The sequence below is a fragment of the Elephantulus edwardii genome, unplaced genomic scaffold (assembly GCF_000299155.1).
Source record: "Elephantulus edwardii isolate Elephantulus edwardi_28Jun2011 unplaced genomic scaffold, EleEdw1.0 scaffold00158, whole genome shotgun sequence".
Taxonomy (NCBI): domain Eukaryota; kingdom Metazoa; phylum Chordata; class Mammalia; order Macroscelidea; family Macroscelididae; genus Elephantulus; species Elephantulus edwardii.
The window spans coordinates 577,719-596,101 of record NW_006399908.1 but is presented as its reverse complement, the minus strand read 5'-3'; the positions used below and the strand labels follow the sequence as shown (position 1 = coordinate 596,101).

Below are 18,383 nucleotides of genomic sequence, written 5' to 3'. Positions count from 1 at the left end.
CCTTCTGCCCCCAACCCTCACCTCCTTGTACCCCCAATATGTTTTTCCCAATAAAAAAAAGATTAACACACACACACACACATACACACACACACACCCCAGATTTCTAAATTAGAAGAAACTTAAAGAGAATTGTCAGAAAGTATCTAAAAAAGATTGCATACTTTGTATGACTAGGTTCTAAGATAATTTTTAAATAGCTTTAACAACTAAAAAAAGCTGTAGTGACAGATAAATGTCTAAAATGTAAACTCTGATCCTGGTTTCATTCCGATCTCGACTAGCGATGCTCTTGACACTAAGGAGCCCTCATACTTGCTAAATTCACAGCCTGCTTTGAAGCTCAAAGAATGACAGGAGTGTAGCATAAAACGGCATTTTTAACACAGTGTATTTGCTTACTTGATACTTGAAAAGCTGTGGCTCATTCAAAACCAAGAAGATCAAGAGTAAAGACTACATCATTTTTATATCCTTCAAATTAAAAAAACTTGGATAGGAGTGTATATATGCATACACGTGTGAGGTATGTGTAGTGTTTGCATAAAGTATGTACATGCAGAGATACATACCAACTAAAAAAACAGAAGCACTTATTTTACTTAACACAAATATTACCATTATGAATGAAATGACTCCATTTAAAATTGAAAATGTCATTGTAAAAACTAAAAAATACCTGTAGTACAAAGGATTACCTACAATCCTTTCCTAAAGCGAAATCACCTTGTACATTATGATACAAAGTACATTCATCATATACACACTTGGGTGTCTTTCTAAGTACGATGCACTTGGTAAAGAACTTTAATCAAACATTTTAAATACACTCAGCACAATATTTTAGAGTCTACATTTCTCATGCAAGCATAAAAAGGATTAATATTTCTGAAAAAGAGAAAATTGCGTTCAAAGGAAAGAATCCTAATTTAGTGAGCAAGAAAAAGAGTATTTTAGGATTAATCTTGGCAGAAAACTGGGATTAAATGAGAAAGAAGAGAAAAATCAGAATACTAGTCGGTACTAGGGAGCTCTGGTGGTGTAGTGGTTAAGAAGCTGTGCTGCAATCCTAAAGGCAGGTAATTTGTATCCACCAGCAGCTCCGAGGGAGAAGAATTGGCAATCTCCTCCCATGAGAGTAACTGCCTCTGAAAATCTGCTGGAGGGTCAGTTCCAACATGACAGTACACAACAATAGTATGATAGTTGTTCAAAGAAACTACAAAGAGTTCACGAGGAAGAGTTATTATCTGCAAGGTAAAACCTATTAGGATATTACTCAATGGAAAAATATGGTTTTATTTGACTATTAGTATGGCTCAGAAATCTGGGCTATGAGCAAGAATCCTAAGTGAGGAACTTTGAACCTAAGCATTACTGGTTATTTTATTTTAGACTTGATAATTCTATGTAAGGGGGGGGGTGTTTTATACTATTCAGCTACACCCCTATCTTCCAAGTGTTGACAACCAAAAATATGTGTGGGCATTGCCATGTGCCCTTTGGGGAGTAAATCAACACCAAGTGCAAACCACTGCTCTAGGTAGAATCCTCCTACTACACTCCTCCTTCTTGGCCTAATCAAACATCAGTTCTGCTACCCCAATTCCACTCTCTTATGGAGAGTGTTTCCTTTTCTGTTAACTTTTACATGGCTTTCACATTTCTGGGAATGATGTATCCCGGTATTGTACATGTTACTGTTTTCTTTTCTAATAAATTATAAGTATCTTGAGGGCAAAGGCCATTCTAATAATGAAGTCAGAGTTAGCATTCAAAGCCTGACTACTTTAAAGGATAATATTAGGAGGCACAAAATGCAATTTAAACACTTATGTTTAAACTTAAAAAAGTTCCTCTAGTATATTCTTCAGTATAATGGAGAATTGTGAAATCAACAGACAAGAATATATTCATTTTATTCTCCAATGATGTAATCTTCTTACCACATCCATACTAAGCAACCAGGATCATAAATCATCTATTTACAGAATCGGCTCAGTCTCTAAGTTAAAGTATGTAAGATTGCTGTTGTTAGGTACTATCTAGTCAACTATGACTCATGAACAGTAAGAGATCTGAACTCTGCATAGTTCTTTAGCACTTTGCAAAGATCCTTGTCAGAAGATTTTCTCAATGCAGCTTGTCTTTGATTTTTTTCCCTGCTGTTATCATGAGTGCTTGTGGATTCAAATAAAATGAAATCATTAACAACTTTCAGCTTCTCTCCATCTGTCATGATGTTGCCTCTCTGTTCAGTGGTGAGGATTTTTGTTTTCTTGATGTTGCAATGCAATCTACATTGCAGGCTGTAGTCGTTGATCTTCCACTGCAAGTGTTTCAAGTCCTCTTTCAGTAAGCAAGACTGTGTTACGTGCATCTTCCTAATGTCACATTCTTCTTCACAAAGTCCAGCTTCTTGAATGGTTTGCTCAATATACAGATTGAACAGATACGAGGGAAGGATACACAGTTAACACACCTTTCCAGACATCAGCTTCTTGGAGAATGTATAGGTTTTGAATGAGCACAATTAAATGTTCTGAAATTCCCATTTTTCTCAATGTTATTCAGGTTTTGTATGATTCACAGTGAAATATATATAAATATACATGTATATGTATCTCCAATATATATACAGCCTTTGTACAGTCAATAATTCACTTTCAGCCAAGACTCACCTGACTTTAGTAATGATAATCTTGGTGACATGGCTTCTTCTGAATTCAGCTTGAATTTCTAGAAGTTCCTTGCCAATATACTATTCCAGCTGTTTTTTAAATAATCTTCAGGAAGATTTTATTTGCATGTGATACTAATGATATTGTTTGATAATTTCCACATGTTACTGGATCATTTCAAGGTAAATTTAAGAAAATAAAACTGCTACAAAATATTCATAAAAGCCAAACAGAACCAGAACTAAATTTACCTTCATTATAGTTTTTAACATTTATTTCTACTTAATACTGGCAAAGGACTTAATAATCCATGAATGTAGGTATCATTAAATCACTTCATAAACATGACACATCAGCCAATGCCAAGATTACCTTCTAACTCCCGTATGAAAAAAAAAAGGAGGAAAAAAAAGAAACCAACAAATCACAAAATTCAAAACAAGCAGACTGATGGTGTCTGGGCTGCACATCTGGGTATTTGAATGTTGAGTGATCAAGCTTCATTATACTTGTTATCGTAACAAGTAAATGGCATTCTACCCACCTTGGAAATTTGTTTCTTGGGATAAAAAGACAATTCATTGTTTTACAACACTCTTTCCTAAATGTAAATATACCAGCATTTTACATACATGAGTGCTGTTATATTTACTTTTGTTATGTGCCTGTAGGGATGCAAACCAGACTATTACAGAATAATTTTTTTAAAAACCCAAACTAAAACAAGACCATAGATCTATGATGATGGCAAATTATAGCCTAACCTTCTTAAACCTCTGGCTATGAAGTAAATTCCAATTCATAGCAAACCTTCACCAGTTCTCTGAGATTGTACATCTTCATGAGAGGTTAACGTCCATTTTTCTTCTGAACAAGCATTTGAAACATGGAGCTGACCTTTCAGTTAGTACAACATGTAATAAGCCACGACGCTACCAAAGCTCCTTAACTTTGTTCAAAGCCATGATAACTGCAGCATAATTACCTGGACTGGGAATCTGGTCGCGGTATTTGGGAACTTCATCATTCAGTGTCTGGAGCAGGACCCACATTGTGAATGTGAAGAGAGCAGCCAAGAAGCCATAGAAGACTAGGTAGAAGAGCAAGATCAAACCTAGAAAAACAAATAAGCTTATAGAATTTGGAGACATACGGAGGAATGTGCATGTGTAACAAATTAACCACTGTAAGGCTAGGATTCTTAGCTTCACCATGCAGTCAAATATTCCCAAAGCCAGGACATGCGAACATGCCCAAGCAAGAGGATATTTGAGCAAACAGCCTCTACCCATCCACCATGCTCCCCTCCTCTGGCACTTAAAGTTCAAGTAGCTTTAACAGCTTCTACTCTGGCTTAATGAGAGCTTTAAAATCCCAGCACATAGGACAGTGTTTCCTAAAATGAAGTTGATGCCTTTCAGAAAGAGGAAAGATGGTGGCTGGAGATGGCACTGAAATGTCAATATTTACATATCTTTTTTTTAGTGGTAAATAGAAAATCTGTATTTCAGAGAAAGCAGTCATTTATATAAATTTAGGTTTAAAAATGCATTCCTTTAAATAAACCAGGAAAGGTACAGAAAGGCAAAAATCAAGAAGATTAATCAATGAATTTAGGAAATACGGTCCCGTGGATGGCTCATGTGAAAGTAAAGAATAATCAATCAAGACCAGCAACTAGGACTGCAGAGTAGCTTCACAGCTGGGCCACTACACACAGAGCTGTATTTGACAGACTCAAGGTTCAACACCCAGGCCTTAAACTCTTCCTTTACCATTTGGAAAGGCTGAGATGACACCAACAATTTATTCTGGGAACACCTTAAACCAATCATTTTCTGCAATATTTATAGTCAAAGTTCGGACATCAGAAATGGTCTCTAGGAGGATCATAAAATAGGCTGTTTGTTAGCCACTTACTTGTATTTTGATTTTTAAAGGCTTTTAAAAAAATAATAATAAAAAAAATCCCTAAATACAAAAAGAACATTTAAGACCCCAGAGATAACATAAACTTTCTCTTCCAGGGTTATTAACCATTTTTGTTTGCACAACTCTCATTTGCAGGTCTGGAAACCCTGTATCTCTTTTTTTCCCCTCCCACTTAAAGAGAAATAGTTAAAATCATCTCAGCTGAGACTACATTCCCCACTCCACCAATTACCAGGAGGCCAAGACAGGGAGAGGACAGAAGGGAGAAAGAAGACAGGGTGTCACCTTCAGACAGCATCACTTCCCTACCACAGTCTGTGATCCTGTTGCAGAAAAAGAGAAAAAGACCAATCTCAAAGAAGGGGTCAGCTGACTACTACAGAGAAAAAGAAAATACATGCAAAGCAATTTCATAAAATCCAGGAGAGAAGATTCTTTAAGATCTAGATATCTGAATAAACTAAAAGATAATGTCCTAACACAGAAGACTAGAGGGTGGCAAATACATAAATATAATGAGCAGGACTGTAGTCCAATAACATGGCATTTAAAAATAGATGGAGCCATAGTAGTCTGCTGAGTGCCTGCAGTAGACAATAAACTGTTTCAATAACAATTACATAAATTTTCATTTAAATTCCTAAAGAAAATGAAGTAAATGAAATTTATAAGTTACCAAGTAAATGCATGTATCAGACATCAAATACAAGATGTGTCCAACCAGACTTTCTAAAACACTACTGTTGTTATGAGCTGTGGAGACTCATAGTGAAGCTATGTATAACAGCTCTGAACCCTTCTCTATCTTGTGTCAATCTTATTGTCTCTGACAAAGCCACACCAATTACCCCAGACACTGAAAGAAAAAAAAGAAAGCATTAACTTACTAATTTACAAATTAACAGCCATATTCCAAAATAATGATGTAGATTAGTAGCTATTATGTTAATTTGGAAAAAATACTGGATACTGATTTCTAGCATTGAAAAAATTTTACCAACAAGATCCTTCACCCAAACCTAACATTTAAAAATTACACTTATAACAAAAAACTTTTAGCAATTTAGCCTGTCCCCTTTCCTTAGTGGAAAAGGGCCCTCCCCCAAACAGTTACACATCAAACGAGGTCAAGGCTAAAAAATGGATATTATATAACATAACAGATCATCACTTAACTGCCAAATCACATCATTACATAACCGCCAAATTACATTACCTAGTAACTGCCAAACCTCAGCATTATATAACAGCAAACCCCTGAAAATCAGAGTCCAGCTAACCAGCACAACTGGTGTTACTCTTGTCTACCACCTCAGCACTCATTACTGCCGAACTTACATTGTTAAAGCATTATAGATAGGTAGATATAGAGAGTGGGTGTCGCTATGAGTTGACCTCAACTCGACGGCCATCAACCAACACACACACACACACACACACACACACACCCCTTGCCTCTGGAAATTCTATGAACTATGATAATGCTGATAGCTGTAGAGGGGCTTCAGGCCTTTTGCTCATAGGGTCGCTATGAGTCATGCTCGACTTGAAGGCCATCAGGTAGACCACCACCACCACCACCACCACACACACACACACACACTATAATTGTTATGTGGTATCAAGATGCCTGAGACTCATAGCAACCCAATGTACAACAGCTCTGAACCCCGCCCTGTCCTGAGCCAGTCTCACTGACTCTGACACATCGACCCCCATTGCCCCAGCTACTCTATCAATACATCTCATCCAGGGTTCTCCTCTCTTGAGCTGTCCCTCCTCCCTTCTGAGGATGATGTCCTTCTCCAAAGACTAGTTCCTCCTGGCCACATGTCTAAAATATGTGAGACGGAGCTTGGAAATCCTAGCCTCAAGGAGAAACTTGATTTCACCCTCTCTAAGACAGATATATATACATCAATGTTCTCCCCCCACCTTATTGTATACTGTCGAATCAGATCCAACTGGCACAAGAGGAGACTGACCCTCCTTCTCCAGTGGAGCATCTGGTGGATTCGAACCAAGCACATTCTTTGGGATTGCAGCGCAGCTTCTTGCCAGGAGGCCACCAGAGATTCCTATAATGTTCTTTTCAAGGCATAAATTTGCATTTGGTTACTCAGATGCAGCTGCTGGTAGGTTTAACACAGGACTGGACTCAAACAGACAATCCTAGCTTACTAATGGATTGTGCATTTGGAAAATGTTCAATATGTTATTCCTACCACAGTGTTTCTTTATATAAGCAGGAAACAATAAAGCAAGCTTAAACAGTGCTTATCATAATACTGTTGTATGTGCTGTTGACTGGGAACCAACTCACCTCCAGCAGGTTTCCAGAGACTATGAATCACACAAAAGGAGGTTGCCCAGCTTTCTCCTCCTTGAGCCTCTAGTGGATCTGAACGGCTTGCCTTTTGGGATGGGAGTACAGTTCCTTACCCACTAAGCCACCAAAGCTCCTTATCATAAAAATGTTCTGCAGGTTTAAAATCATTAAAAAATGTCCTTAACATTAACTGAAACAAAACAAAATCCAATAAAACCCAAACTCAACATGGATTTAAACTCTAAATAAATATTAGTATTTTACATGATCTGGGTAAGGTCAACAGAATCAAAAGCAAAGTAAATACCATAATTAGTATCTTTTTAAAATCATCACATTTTCTTACAACAAACAGTACAGAAGAAGCAATGATCAAGAATCAGAAGGTTACTGCTCTCCTCTCACTCTGGCAAAAAAGGCACACATCAGAGGAACAAATGTGAAGGAGGGAAAACTTCAGTTTCTCTCAAACACAGGCACTGACCATCTACTTCTACTCCTAGAGAAGTGCATTTTTCAAATTCTTTTTCTCTACTCTTGGGATAAGGCTGTAGGTGGTGAGATAAAAAAAGATAATTGTACTTGCAGAACATATTCTTGTAAGAGGTTGTTTTGATCCCTACTAGGTCCTATGATTTAGAGTCAACAGGACCTGAGGAGAGCCTTTGTATTTAAATTTGGTTGTTATACTACTTTGGAGGAATAGTGGGATAGCACTCTTCTGTCAATATGCTGCATTGAGGTAACCTGGGGTGGCTGTGATGCTGAACCTTGTGCCATGGGGGTCAAATGCCATAATGATTATCCATGGTGGACAGTGTTTGGTGGGGCTCCCAGTTTCAGACAGGTTTGGAAGCAGGAGTGGCATCCACTTCCTAAACCACACGTCTCCGGAAACTTTATGAACTTTGAGAAACATTGATAGTTACAGAAAAGTTTCAGGCCTTTTATTTATAGGGTCACTATGAGTCATGCTCGACTCAAGGCAATCAACAACAGGTCTGAACTAAGCAGCACGAATCTACTCTAAACTGATATATGAAGAAATGCTCTAAATCACTGGCAATAAGAGATACAAATAAAAATCACAATGAGGTACCATCCCACCCTAGTAGCAGTGGCAAAGTTTAGCAGGGCGGCAAATAATAAATGTTAGTGAGGATGTGGTGAGATAGGAACTCTTATACATTGTTGGTGGGATTATAAAATGGTGCAACCACTCTGGAAGGCAGTTTGGTGTTTCCTCAACAAGCTGAACAAAGAAATTCCATATGACTGTGTTATTCCAGGGCTTGGAAAATACCCTGAAAAAAAAAAAAAGAAAAAGAAAAGAAAAAGAGAACTGAGGCACAAAAAGAGACTTGTACACCAATGTTCATGGCAGTGTTATTCACCTTTGCAAGAACATGGAAAAAGCCCAAATGTCCAACCATGATGGAATGGCTTGAGAAACTGTGGTACATTTACACAATGGAATACTATGCGGCACACAGGAGCAATGATTTTGTAAATTATTACCTAACGTGAGAGGGACTGGAGAGCATTATGCTAAGTGAACTCAGTCCCACAAGGACAAATATTGTATAAGACCGTTACTGCAGAACAAGTATGAGGATCCAATGGGGAGGTGCCTTAATCATAGGGTGATGGCTGGATGGGTAAACTAAAGGGGGAAGATCTGGTGTGAAAACAATGTATATGAATTTTATAAATTTTGTATGTAAACCAGTATTAAAAAAATAATCTGGCCAAGGTTTAGCCTCTGTCACCCAGGGGAAAGAGAACTGGAATCTGGCAGCAAAGGAATCTGGATACAGGAAGTCATAAGGCTGCATCATGACCTAGGCTTGAGCTTCCTCAACATGACACAGGTATCAAGTACTAGGGGAGGGTGAAGAGTCAACTGATGCTAGCAAGGAGGAGAGAGAGACAGGCCTCCTAAAAAAGCTATCTGCCTTGGCTTACCAAAAATGGTGTCCTGGGTCAAAGCAAAGATGACAGGAGACGTCACTTCTGCACCATAACCATGTAAATGAATCCTGTCCCCACCACCCATATACGTATGTCCCTGGTGCTAAGCAACCAGCATTGAAAGAAACACATAAGCACTTATGAGAACAGGAGGCAAGGGGTTTGAGCTGAAAAACAGATTGACAGTTGGTAAAAACCAGTAGGTCTCCATACCTAGACCTACTATCACCAACCTATTATCAGCAATTCCATCGGCTGGCTACATATGCTGCCCACATCCCCAAAGGCTAGAACAGGAAAATCTAAATATGAAAGGAGACACACAAAGAGCCAAGAATCAGCAAGCCTCTGGAAAAAAATTATTATTCTCCAAGTATCAAACTCAACAAAGAAAACAACCAACACCTGGAAAAATGGAGTTCCAACAATAAACAAAGTAAGACTTTAGCAAAAGCATGAGTATAACTAAAATACACAGTATATGGTGAAAGAACGCAAACTGGAGGAGTCAAGTTATAAAAAAAAGAAAAATCCAGGTATTTAAAAATGAAAAGGAAGCTCCCAAGAACCTATTGCTTTAATTCAGATATTCTGCAAACTGCCTGTTAAGCAAAGACATTATTAAAAATTAGTATGAACATATAGTCAAATAAAATGCAGTTTGAAAATATAAAGGCAAACCAAAAATGTGAAGGAAATATTTGCAAAATATAAATGACAAGAGATTTATATGGAGACAATGGAAAAATTTGACAGCTTCTTGCCAAGTTAAATACACAACCGCTGAAAGCCAGAATCAATCCACCCGTGGAAATTTAACCAAGAAAACGGAAACCACATGTTTATAGGGGGAAATGGATAAGAATTCTCACAGCAGCTTTTACTGTCACCATCAAAAACTATAAACAACTAGATGCCCACTAACAGATCAATTAAGAATATATCCACACATCGGAATGTCATTCATCAGTAAAAATGAAGGAATTACCAGTGGATAACACGAAAAAGAATTAAGCTGACAGGAAAAAAAAAAACTCACCCCAAAACCAGAACATTTTCACAAAAAGAGTACACACTACATAATTATATGCATTTGAAAAGCTAAAAACATTACTGAATGGAAAGTGTTAGAAAATGAGATTTGTTTTTATCTGGAGACTGGTGAGATATGGCAATTAGAAAGGTGATGACAGCTATGCTCATTAGACTAGTAAGAATGCTATTTTCAGGACTATACATAGCAAAATTTAAATTATAAATTTTAAATAGAAATCCATCTAATTTATTATATCAGTTGTCTGATAATAGAGCTAATACAGTAACAAAAGAAAAGCTCACTAGACAGGGTAAACTAGACAACTGGACAACTTAAGGGGGGAAAAATCAGCTAAAAGATCATATCAAAGTATTCTGTTACAACAACAGAACATAAGAGCGAAGGAAATGAATGAAAACTGTTGTGATACTGGGACAGAACTAGGAACATCAAGTAATCACATAGATGGTCTGGGGTGGGGGGTGCGGGGGCAGAGCAAAGTGGTGTTGTATATAAAGTGTTGGCTAATCCCAAGTCTGTGGTTTGAATCCACTTGTGGTTCCTGGGGGAAGATGGGCCGTCTATTTCCATAAACATTACAGCCTTCGAAACCCCATGGAGAGCTGCCCGAGTCGGAACTCTGATGTACTGGTGGGCTGCGGAGTGATCAATTAGCTAAAGACTGGAAAAGAGTCTTCCAAAGAAAGGGGAAATCAGCCAAGAAAATAAAATACGGACACTCCTGGACAACTTGAAGGACTGCTCATATAATTTTCTAAAAAAGGAGAATAGAAAACTATAAATAAAGAGGACTTGGAGGACTGGAAAAAGACTCATCAATAATCTGCATTATGTAAATGACACATCCTTGCTGGCTGAAACTGAGGAGGACCTGAAGCGTTTGCTCCCAAAGGTCAAGGACTATAATCTTCAATATGGATTGAAGCTTAAAGAATCAAGAAGACAAAGACTCTCACCACTGGGCCAATTGGTAGCACCATGACAGATGGAGAATACATTGAAATTGTCAACAATTTCAGCTTTTTTTTTTTTTTTTCAATAGTCTTGGCACCAACAGTCAGGAAATAAAAATAAGAGCTGCACTGGGAAAGTATGCTGTCAGGGACATCTTCAGAGTACTGAAGAACAACATGTTAGTTTAAGACTGACTTCAGAGTCCAAGATGCGCCTGATCCAGCTCATGGTCTTTGCAATTATGTGCCACGTATCAGAGAGTGACTAAGGATGACAGAAGAACTGATGTCTTTGAGTTGTGGTCCTAGAGAAAAGTATTGAACATACCATGAACTGCTGAGAGAACAAAAAGATCTGTCCTGGAGAGAAGGAAACCAATTTGGTAATTTGGGGGCAAGGACTGTAAAGCTCTAGCTGACATACTTCAGGCATGTAGCCAGGAAGAACCAGTCCCTGGAGAAGGACATAATGCTAGTCAGGATGGAGGGACAGTGCAAGGGAGGAAGAATCTGGAGGAGAGCAAATAAGATAATAACTGGGGTAATGGGTGTGTCAGAGATGGTGAGACTGGCAGGTGATTCGATGGCACCCAACAACAACAACATCCAAAGATCAAAAGTTGAAAAGGAACAAGTACTTTTACCCAGTTTCAGTGAGAGTGTAAACTGGCAAGGCTTTCCGAGAATAAACTATTATGAATAAAACAAAACTGACAGTTTAATTTCTTCTAATACCTACCTCTATATTAGGGCTGTTGCCCATATGTTGTTGTTGTTATGTGCCGTTGAGTCGCTTGTGACTCATCGCGTCCCTATGTACGACAGCCCTAAACTCTGCTCTGTCCTGTGCCAATCGCACCGTCTCTGCTGCACCCATCCCCATTACCCCAGTCACTGAATCAATCCACCTCATAGGGGGCCTTCCCCTTCTGCGCTGTCCCTCCACCCTACCAAACATGATGTCCCTCTCCAAGGACCTGTCCCTCCTTGCAACATGTCCTAAGTATGTTAGACAGAGCCTTAGAAGAATAGAGGAGATATATAAAAACTATAAATTCCATATATATTTCATAAGAAATATTTACAAATGTAATCCTCATTCTTCCCTAGAGGCAACCCATGACTCTATCTCCCCTTCCCTGGCTGTGTGATCTAAAAAGTCAAAAAGGATAAAACACAGTAGGAACTATTTTGGGTAAAGTGTCTTTTTTACATAGTGTAAAGTTTTTCAAATTAATCTGTGAAAATATCTATTATATTCTTGTTGATAAGTAGTGTTCTACTGTGTGGATTAACACTTGAGTTATCCATTCTCCTGCTGATGGAAAACTATATTGTTGCCAATCTGTTATCATGAAGGAAGTTACTATGAACAGTTACTATGACATTTTAAGGACAAATGTTTCAATTTCTCTTGAGCAAATACCTATGGAATAAAAATGCTGTCTGAGTCAAGAGGAATTTATATCTATTTTATAAAAAAAAAAAAACCCTCAGTGGACTTTTTCCCTAAGTGGATATAGCTTGTACTACATTTTAAAAAGTGAAAGGTAACAGTGGTTACCCAAAAGAGTAGATGAAAATGACAGTCGATTTCCTGATTCCCAACACTGTACTGTAAAAACCCAAATAATCATAACAATAACAATAGTGCTACTTTTGTTATGGGGGTTCTGGTGGCTTAGTGATAAGAAACTGAGCTGCCAACTCCAGGATAAAGTATTCAAATGTACACTCAGCTGCTCCACGGAGAAAGATGGGCAATCTCCTGTGTGATTTATCATCTCTGAAAACTCGCTGCTCTAAGATGCTTTCCTGATACACAATACTTCTGTTATGGAAAGAACAAAGCAAAGAATCCATGTGCCTTTTAAGACCAGTTCAGGTTTCTTCCAAACAGCCTACACTAACCAACATCTATGACTTGTAAAGGAGCTGACAACTATGATGAAGTTTGATCTTATAAATAAAATTTTATTGAAACTCAGCCAGGCTCATTTGCTTATATATCTTCTCTGATCACCCTGAACCATGAGAGCAAACTCCAGTAGTTACAACAGAGATCACAGGGCATTAAATGTTATCTGAGCTATAGAGAGAGACATGGGGGGGAAGGGGGAGGGAGGGAGGAGAGATGCTGCCTAAAGCATTTTAAAAATTTGTTTTTCATTTCAAAGTGACATCTGAAACCATTTCATACAAACAACTCTCTGCCTTCAGGACAAAGTGTTTTAAATGCACTCTCTGAGTTTAGATGGAGATGGGGAATTAGAAATATGGTCTATAGTTTAACTCCTAGCCTGCTCTTCTAAAACTCTTGGGGTACTTTTAAGATTCAGCAAGAAAAAACTATGTAGCCATACTTAAAAACTTCAAAATTAATTAGGCGTTTAGTAGACAGTTATATGGTGAGCTATAAAGGCAACTTATATGCTTTTTTTTAAACTTATATGCTTTTATATACAATTATTTCTGTAAGTTTTTTAAAAGAATGCCACCAAGCCAATGAACCTATAATACTGTCTACTTGACCTTCAGGAATGGGTGAATCACAAGCAGAAATTAATGAAATAACAATCTGTTCATTAAAAACCAGTAAGTACTTATTGTCACATGCTAGATCTCATATATAGAAATCCTGTTCTCTTGAGAATATCCAGTTAATAGGAGTAATATATATAAACAGTAATTCAGAAGAGGAGGAAGACTCTTTAACAACTTCCAAAATACAATAACAACAACAACAAAATAAGTATGATAAAACTCTGCCTGTGTTGTTATGTGCCATCAAGTGGCTTGCAACTCATAGTGACCCTATGTACAACAGCTCTAAACCCTGCTCTCTCTTGAGCCAACCTTAACTGTGTTTGAGGCACCTTCCCTCATTACTCCAGTCACTGAGTCAATTCATCTCATAGAGGGTCTTCACGTCCTGTGCTGTCCCTCCACCCTCCCAAGCATAATGTACCTCCCCACGGACTGGTCACTCCTTGCAACATGCCCAAAGTATGTCAGATGGAGCTTTAGAATCCTTGCGCCTCCAAGCAGCAGTCTCGTTTCACCCTCTCTAGGATGAACCTGTTTGTTCTCTTAGCAGTCCAAGGTGTATTCAATACTTGTCTCCAGCACCACAGCTCAAAGGCATCAATTCTCCTATTATCCCTAGTCATTGTCCAGCTTTCTGATGCATAGCACGTAATTGCAAAGACCAAGGCCTGGATCAGGTACACCTTAGTTTCCAGACTGACATAATTGCTCTTCAGTACTAACGTAAAGGAAAAAAACTCCCTCAGAACTGGACCAAGAAACACCCCGGTAACCAGAGAAAAGACTTAAGTTGTTGACAATTTAATTTTACTTGGTTCTCAATCAACAACTACAGGAGGAGCAGTCAAGAGAGCAATGTATTGCTGACAACTCTTCTGCCAAGGAGCTCTTTAAAGTAACTAAAGAGCAAGGATATCTATCAACCTTTAGAATCTGAGGTGTGCCATGGGAATCTAACCCATGCCACAGTATTTTCTACTGTTTCATATGCATGTGAAAGGTGAATAATGAATATGAAGACAGAAGAGAATGGTATCTTTGTACTGTCCTGTTGACAAAGAATACCAAATATACCCTGGACTGGCAAAAGAATGAACAACTGTCTGTCTTAGAACAACTTCCGTCTTAGAAGTGCAACAAGAGAGCTCTTTGGGCATGATGTTGTTGTTATGTACCATCGAGTCAGAGCTGATCCTCCAGTGGGTTTTCAGAAGTAGTTTAATCACATGGAAGGAGATTACTCATCTTTCTCCTGCAGAGCATCTGGTGGATTTGAACTGCATGCCTTTGGGACTGCCGTGCAATTACTTACCACTAGGCCCCCAGAGCTCCCCACTTTGGGCATATGCTGTTGTTACGTGCCGTCGAGTCGCTTGTGACTCATAGTGACCCTATGTACAACAGCCCTAAACCCTGCTCTATCCTGTACCAATCGCACTGCCTCTGACACACCCATCCTGATTACCCCAGTCACTGAATCAATCCACCTCAAAGAGGGTCTTCCCCTCTTGCGCCGTCCCTCCATCCTCCCAAGAATGATGTCCCACTCCAAGGACCTGTTCCTCTTTACAACATGTCCAAAGTATGTCAGACGAAGCCCCAGAATCCTTGCCTCCAAGGAGCAGCCTGGTTTAACCCTCTCCAGGATGAATCTGTTTGTTTTCTTGGCAGTCCATGGTATACTCAATCCTCTTCTCCAGCACCACAGCTCAAAGGCATCAATTCTCCTTCTGTCCTCAATCATTGTACAACTCTCTGATGCATAACAAGTGATTGCAAAGGTCATAGCCTGTATCAGACACACCTTAGTCTCCAGACTACCACCATTGCTCTTCAGTACTTTGGAGAGGTCCCTAACCACAGACTCCCCCATGGCAATACGTCATTTAATTTCCTGGCTACTGGTGCCAAGAGTGTAGAATATCATCCCTGGAAATGGATATCATACTTAGAAAAACAGAATATCAGCAAAAGAGAAGACCCTCAATGAGATGAACGGACACAGTGGCTTAAGCATAAAAGAAGACTGTGAGAAAGGCACGAGATCAGGCATGGATTCATTCTGTTGCACACAGCAGGAGCTGCTGCAATAATATCATTTAACCATGGACCTCAGGAAAAAAGCTCTGAGTTGTGTGTGAAAGAAAGTGGTATTGTTCTATCTGCAAATACCAGGGAAAGCTTAGGGCAAAGCTGGTTCTTAGATGGGGGCTCTAAAGGAAGGAATAAATCACAATGCAGAGAATAAAAGGCATCAGGCAGAAGGAGTGGGCATAAACAACAGGGCCTCCTAGACCAAGGGTAAGAAGATACCCAATGTGGCGATGACATGGCAGAAAGGGGAGAGATGACATTATGAGGTTGGACAGTCAATTCAACACCAGCAATGAGCCTGATTTTCAGACTGTTGGGAATTTATTTCAGCTTTCTAAAAAGCTGTGGAGATCCATGAGCTTACACTGGTTTAGGTCACACTCTTTCTAAACTGCTTAACCAAAATGTTTCCTTAGATCTCTACAGAGCCTCTCAGAAGAGAAAAACTTACCATCCCCAGGGTCAAAAATGGAAATATGTCTTCTAAAATTACATGTAAAAGTTGAAAGCTTAGAGGGGGAAAAAACACCCAAAAACCAACAGTCTGAAGAAGTTCTACAAGATCTTTATGTGGTGTTTGGACTTTTAATCTGAGAATACCTAAGAAAAGGCACTGCCAGAGCCTGATATGCAGAAGGGGCAGGTTAAAGTGGGAAGGGCCATGAATTCTAAACATGTGGAAGGGACGCCTAGTGACAGTCTACACATCACCCAGCAATGTTATACAAAGCCCTCATACCTATCCACCTGGACTTGCTGCTCCACGGGAGGAAAACAGACATTCTCCTCCTGTTAGGATTTACAAACTCAGGTTAGGACAACTCCATGGCAGTGAGTATTTCTGAGCGAACTTTGAAACTATGAGAAGTCTGGACTTCTTCTGAAACATGGTGCTTTCACAAGATTGTGGGGAGGGAGGGAATGAAAAGGTGAAAGGAAATTCCTGAAAAAATTTTGGTGGTAGTAATAAGTGTGTGGCTCACAAACACTCAAAAGATGTAACGGAAAGATAAATAGTACAATCTGACCAGGTTCACAGTAGATACCACAAAGAATGGTGAAGCTGTTTCCAACATAGAATCTAAGTGTGGGAGACCTTCAGGGGGGAATATGAGTCATAGTCGCCAGATGATGTTCAAATTCTTGGTCGAGACATCCAAAATTCACTCTCAGGTTTGTAAGATATGCAGAAAACAACTTAGAAAAAGAAGAAGAAAAAAGGCATGGACTCTGAAGCGATGTCAATTCAGAAACACAATTTTGTCAGTAATCACTGTAATTGTTTTATGACAGTGCTATGGAGGAAGATGACAGGAAAACATGGACAAAGATGGCAGGTGGGGAACATACATTAAGGAAACCAAAGAAGAGGCGAGCAAGAATCAGGAACATTCAGAGAAGGAGCGAGCAGGAGAAGAGCATGTAAAGGAGGAGGCTCCTCAGTTTCCAGCTCTGGCAAGTGAACTTCATTAATCACTGTATGGCGGGCAGAAACAGATGAAGGCTGGATGAGAGTTAAGGAACAGGGCCCTGCACAGCCCAGCAACACATGAACCTCTAAGAAAAAGGCAATGTTTCTCTAAGCATGAAGACATAGACCAGGACTATCACTAGTGCTGTTGTTTTTCTAATGGGCACATGTTTAAAACAGGTGTCGCTATTGGTGGGAGGGTTAGGGTTTCTTTAGATACAGAAATACAGCTAAATCATTCTTCAGATACAAAGTCAAAAGTCCATTTCAAAGAAACAAATTACAGTGAAGGGAGTGTTACTCTAACAATACTAGGAGTATGAGGGAGCTCTGGTGGCCTAGTGGCAAGACGCTGCACTGCAATCCCAGAAGTACGTGGTTCAAATCCACCAGATGCTCTGCTGGAGAAGGAGGGGGCAATCTCCTGTACCAGTCAGATCTGATTTGACGGTACACGTAAAAATAATACAAAAAAAAACCCCAACAAAACACTAGGAGTACATAGTACCTTAACTTAAATGGCACCTGTTATGCCGCAGGTAAACCTAACGCTTTCCCTCCCTCCACAAAGTTTTGTCACATGCTAAGTAATTAATTCATTAGGTGCTCTGCTGTTGTCATTACTGCAACCACGTGCGCAGGTACAGCAAGTTCTGCTTTTTTCCCAACAGCGCCTACTATTGTAATGCTTGTAACATTTAATGTCACACTCCACAGGACAAAGGATAACACCTCACAAAACGCCATGATGCTGGGAAAATAAACACAATCGCCTTCACCCAAGATGGGATGGAGCCTGACCTACCACTCACCGAGGCATTATCCAGAATGAGAACAAATAATTCTGAGAAAATGGCTCTCCAAGGATTTATAAAGAGAACAAAAACCATGTGAACAAAATATAGGTGCTAACACTTAAAGAGTTCAGAATCCTGTGTTTGGGTGAGCTCTGGTGGCCTAGTGATAAGAAGCTATGCTGCAATCCCGAAAGCATGTGATTCAAAGCCCCCAGCTGCTCTTCCCATGCGATTAACTGCCTCTGAGAACCAGTTGGAGGGAGCTGATGGAACACAAGACGACATCTCAGTACTCTGTTCAGAATCCTAGGTTTGGTATTCATCAACTCAAGTTCTAAGTTAGAATATAAAGACTTTATTAACAGCCTTAAGAAATTCCAAAAATGCTTAACGGTAGAGCTCATTAAATGACATGATAGCATCATTTGATTTTTTCCTAGCTCCCCCCCTCCTGTTTTTTATTTTATTTATTTTTAATAATTTTAATGAACATTTACAGAGAATTTGTATTTCCATTCATTCATTGCTGCACGTCTCTCCCGGCCCAGCCC

General features: G+C 39.2%; 1 protein-coding gene across 1 annotated transcript in view; it reads right to left on the bottom strand.

Moving 5' to 3' along the window:
- Positions 1–18,383, bottom strand: part of ATP1B3 (ATPase, Na+/K+ transporting, beta 3 polypeptide) — a 48,041-nt gene that overhangs the window by 21,479 nt on the left and 8,179 nt on the right. The window contains exon 2 of the mRNA XM_006895101.1: positions 3,667–3,795. Coding sequence (XP_006895163.1) covers positions 3,667–3,795 — 129 coding nt within the window. The remainder of the gene's footprint in view (positions 1–3,666; positions 3,796–18,383) is intronic.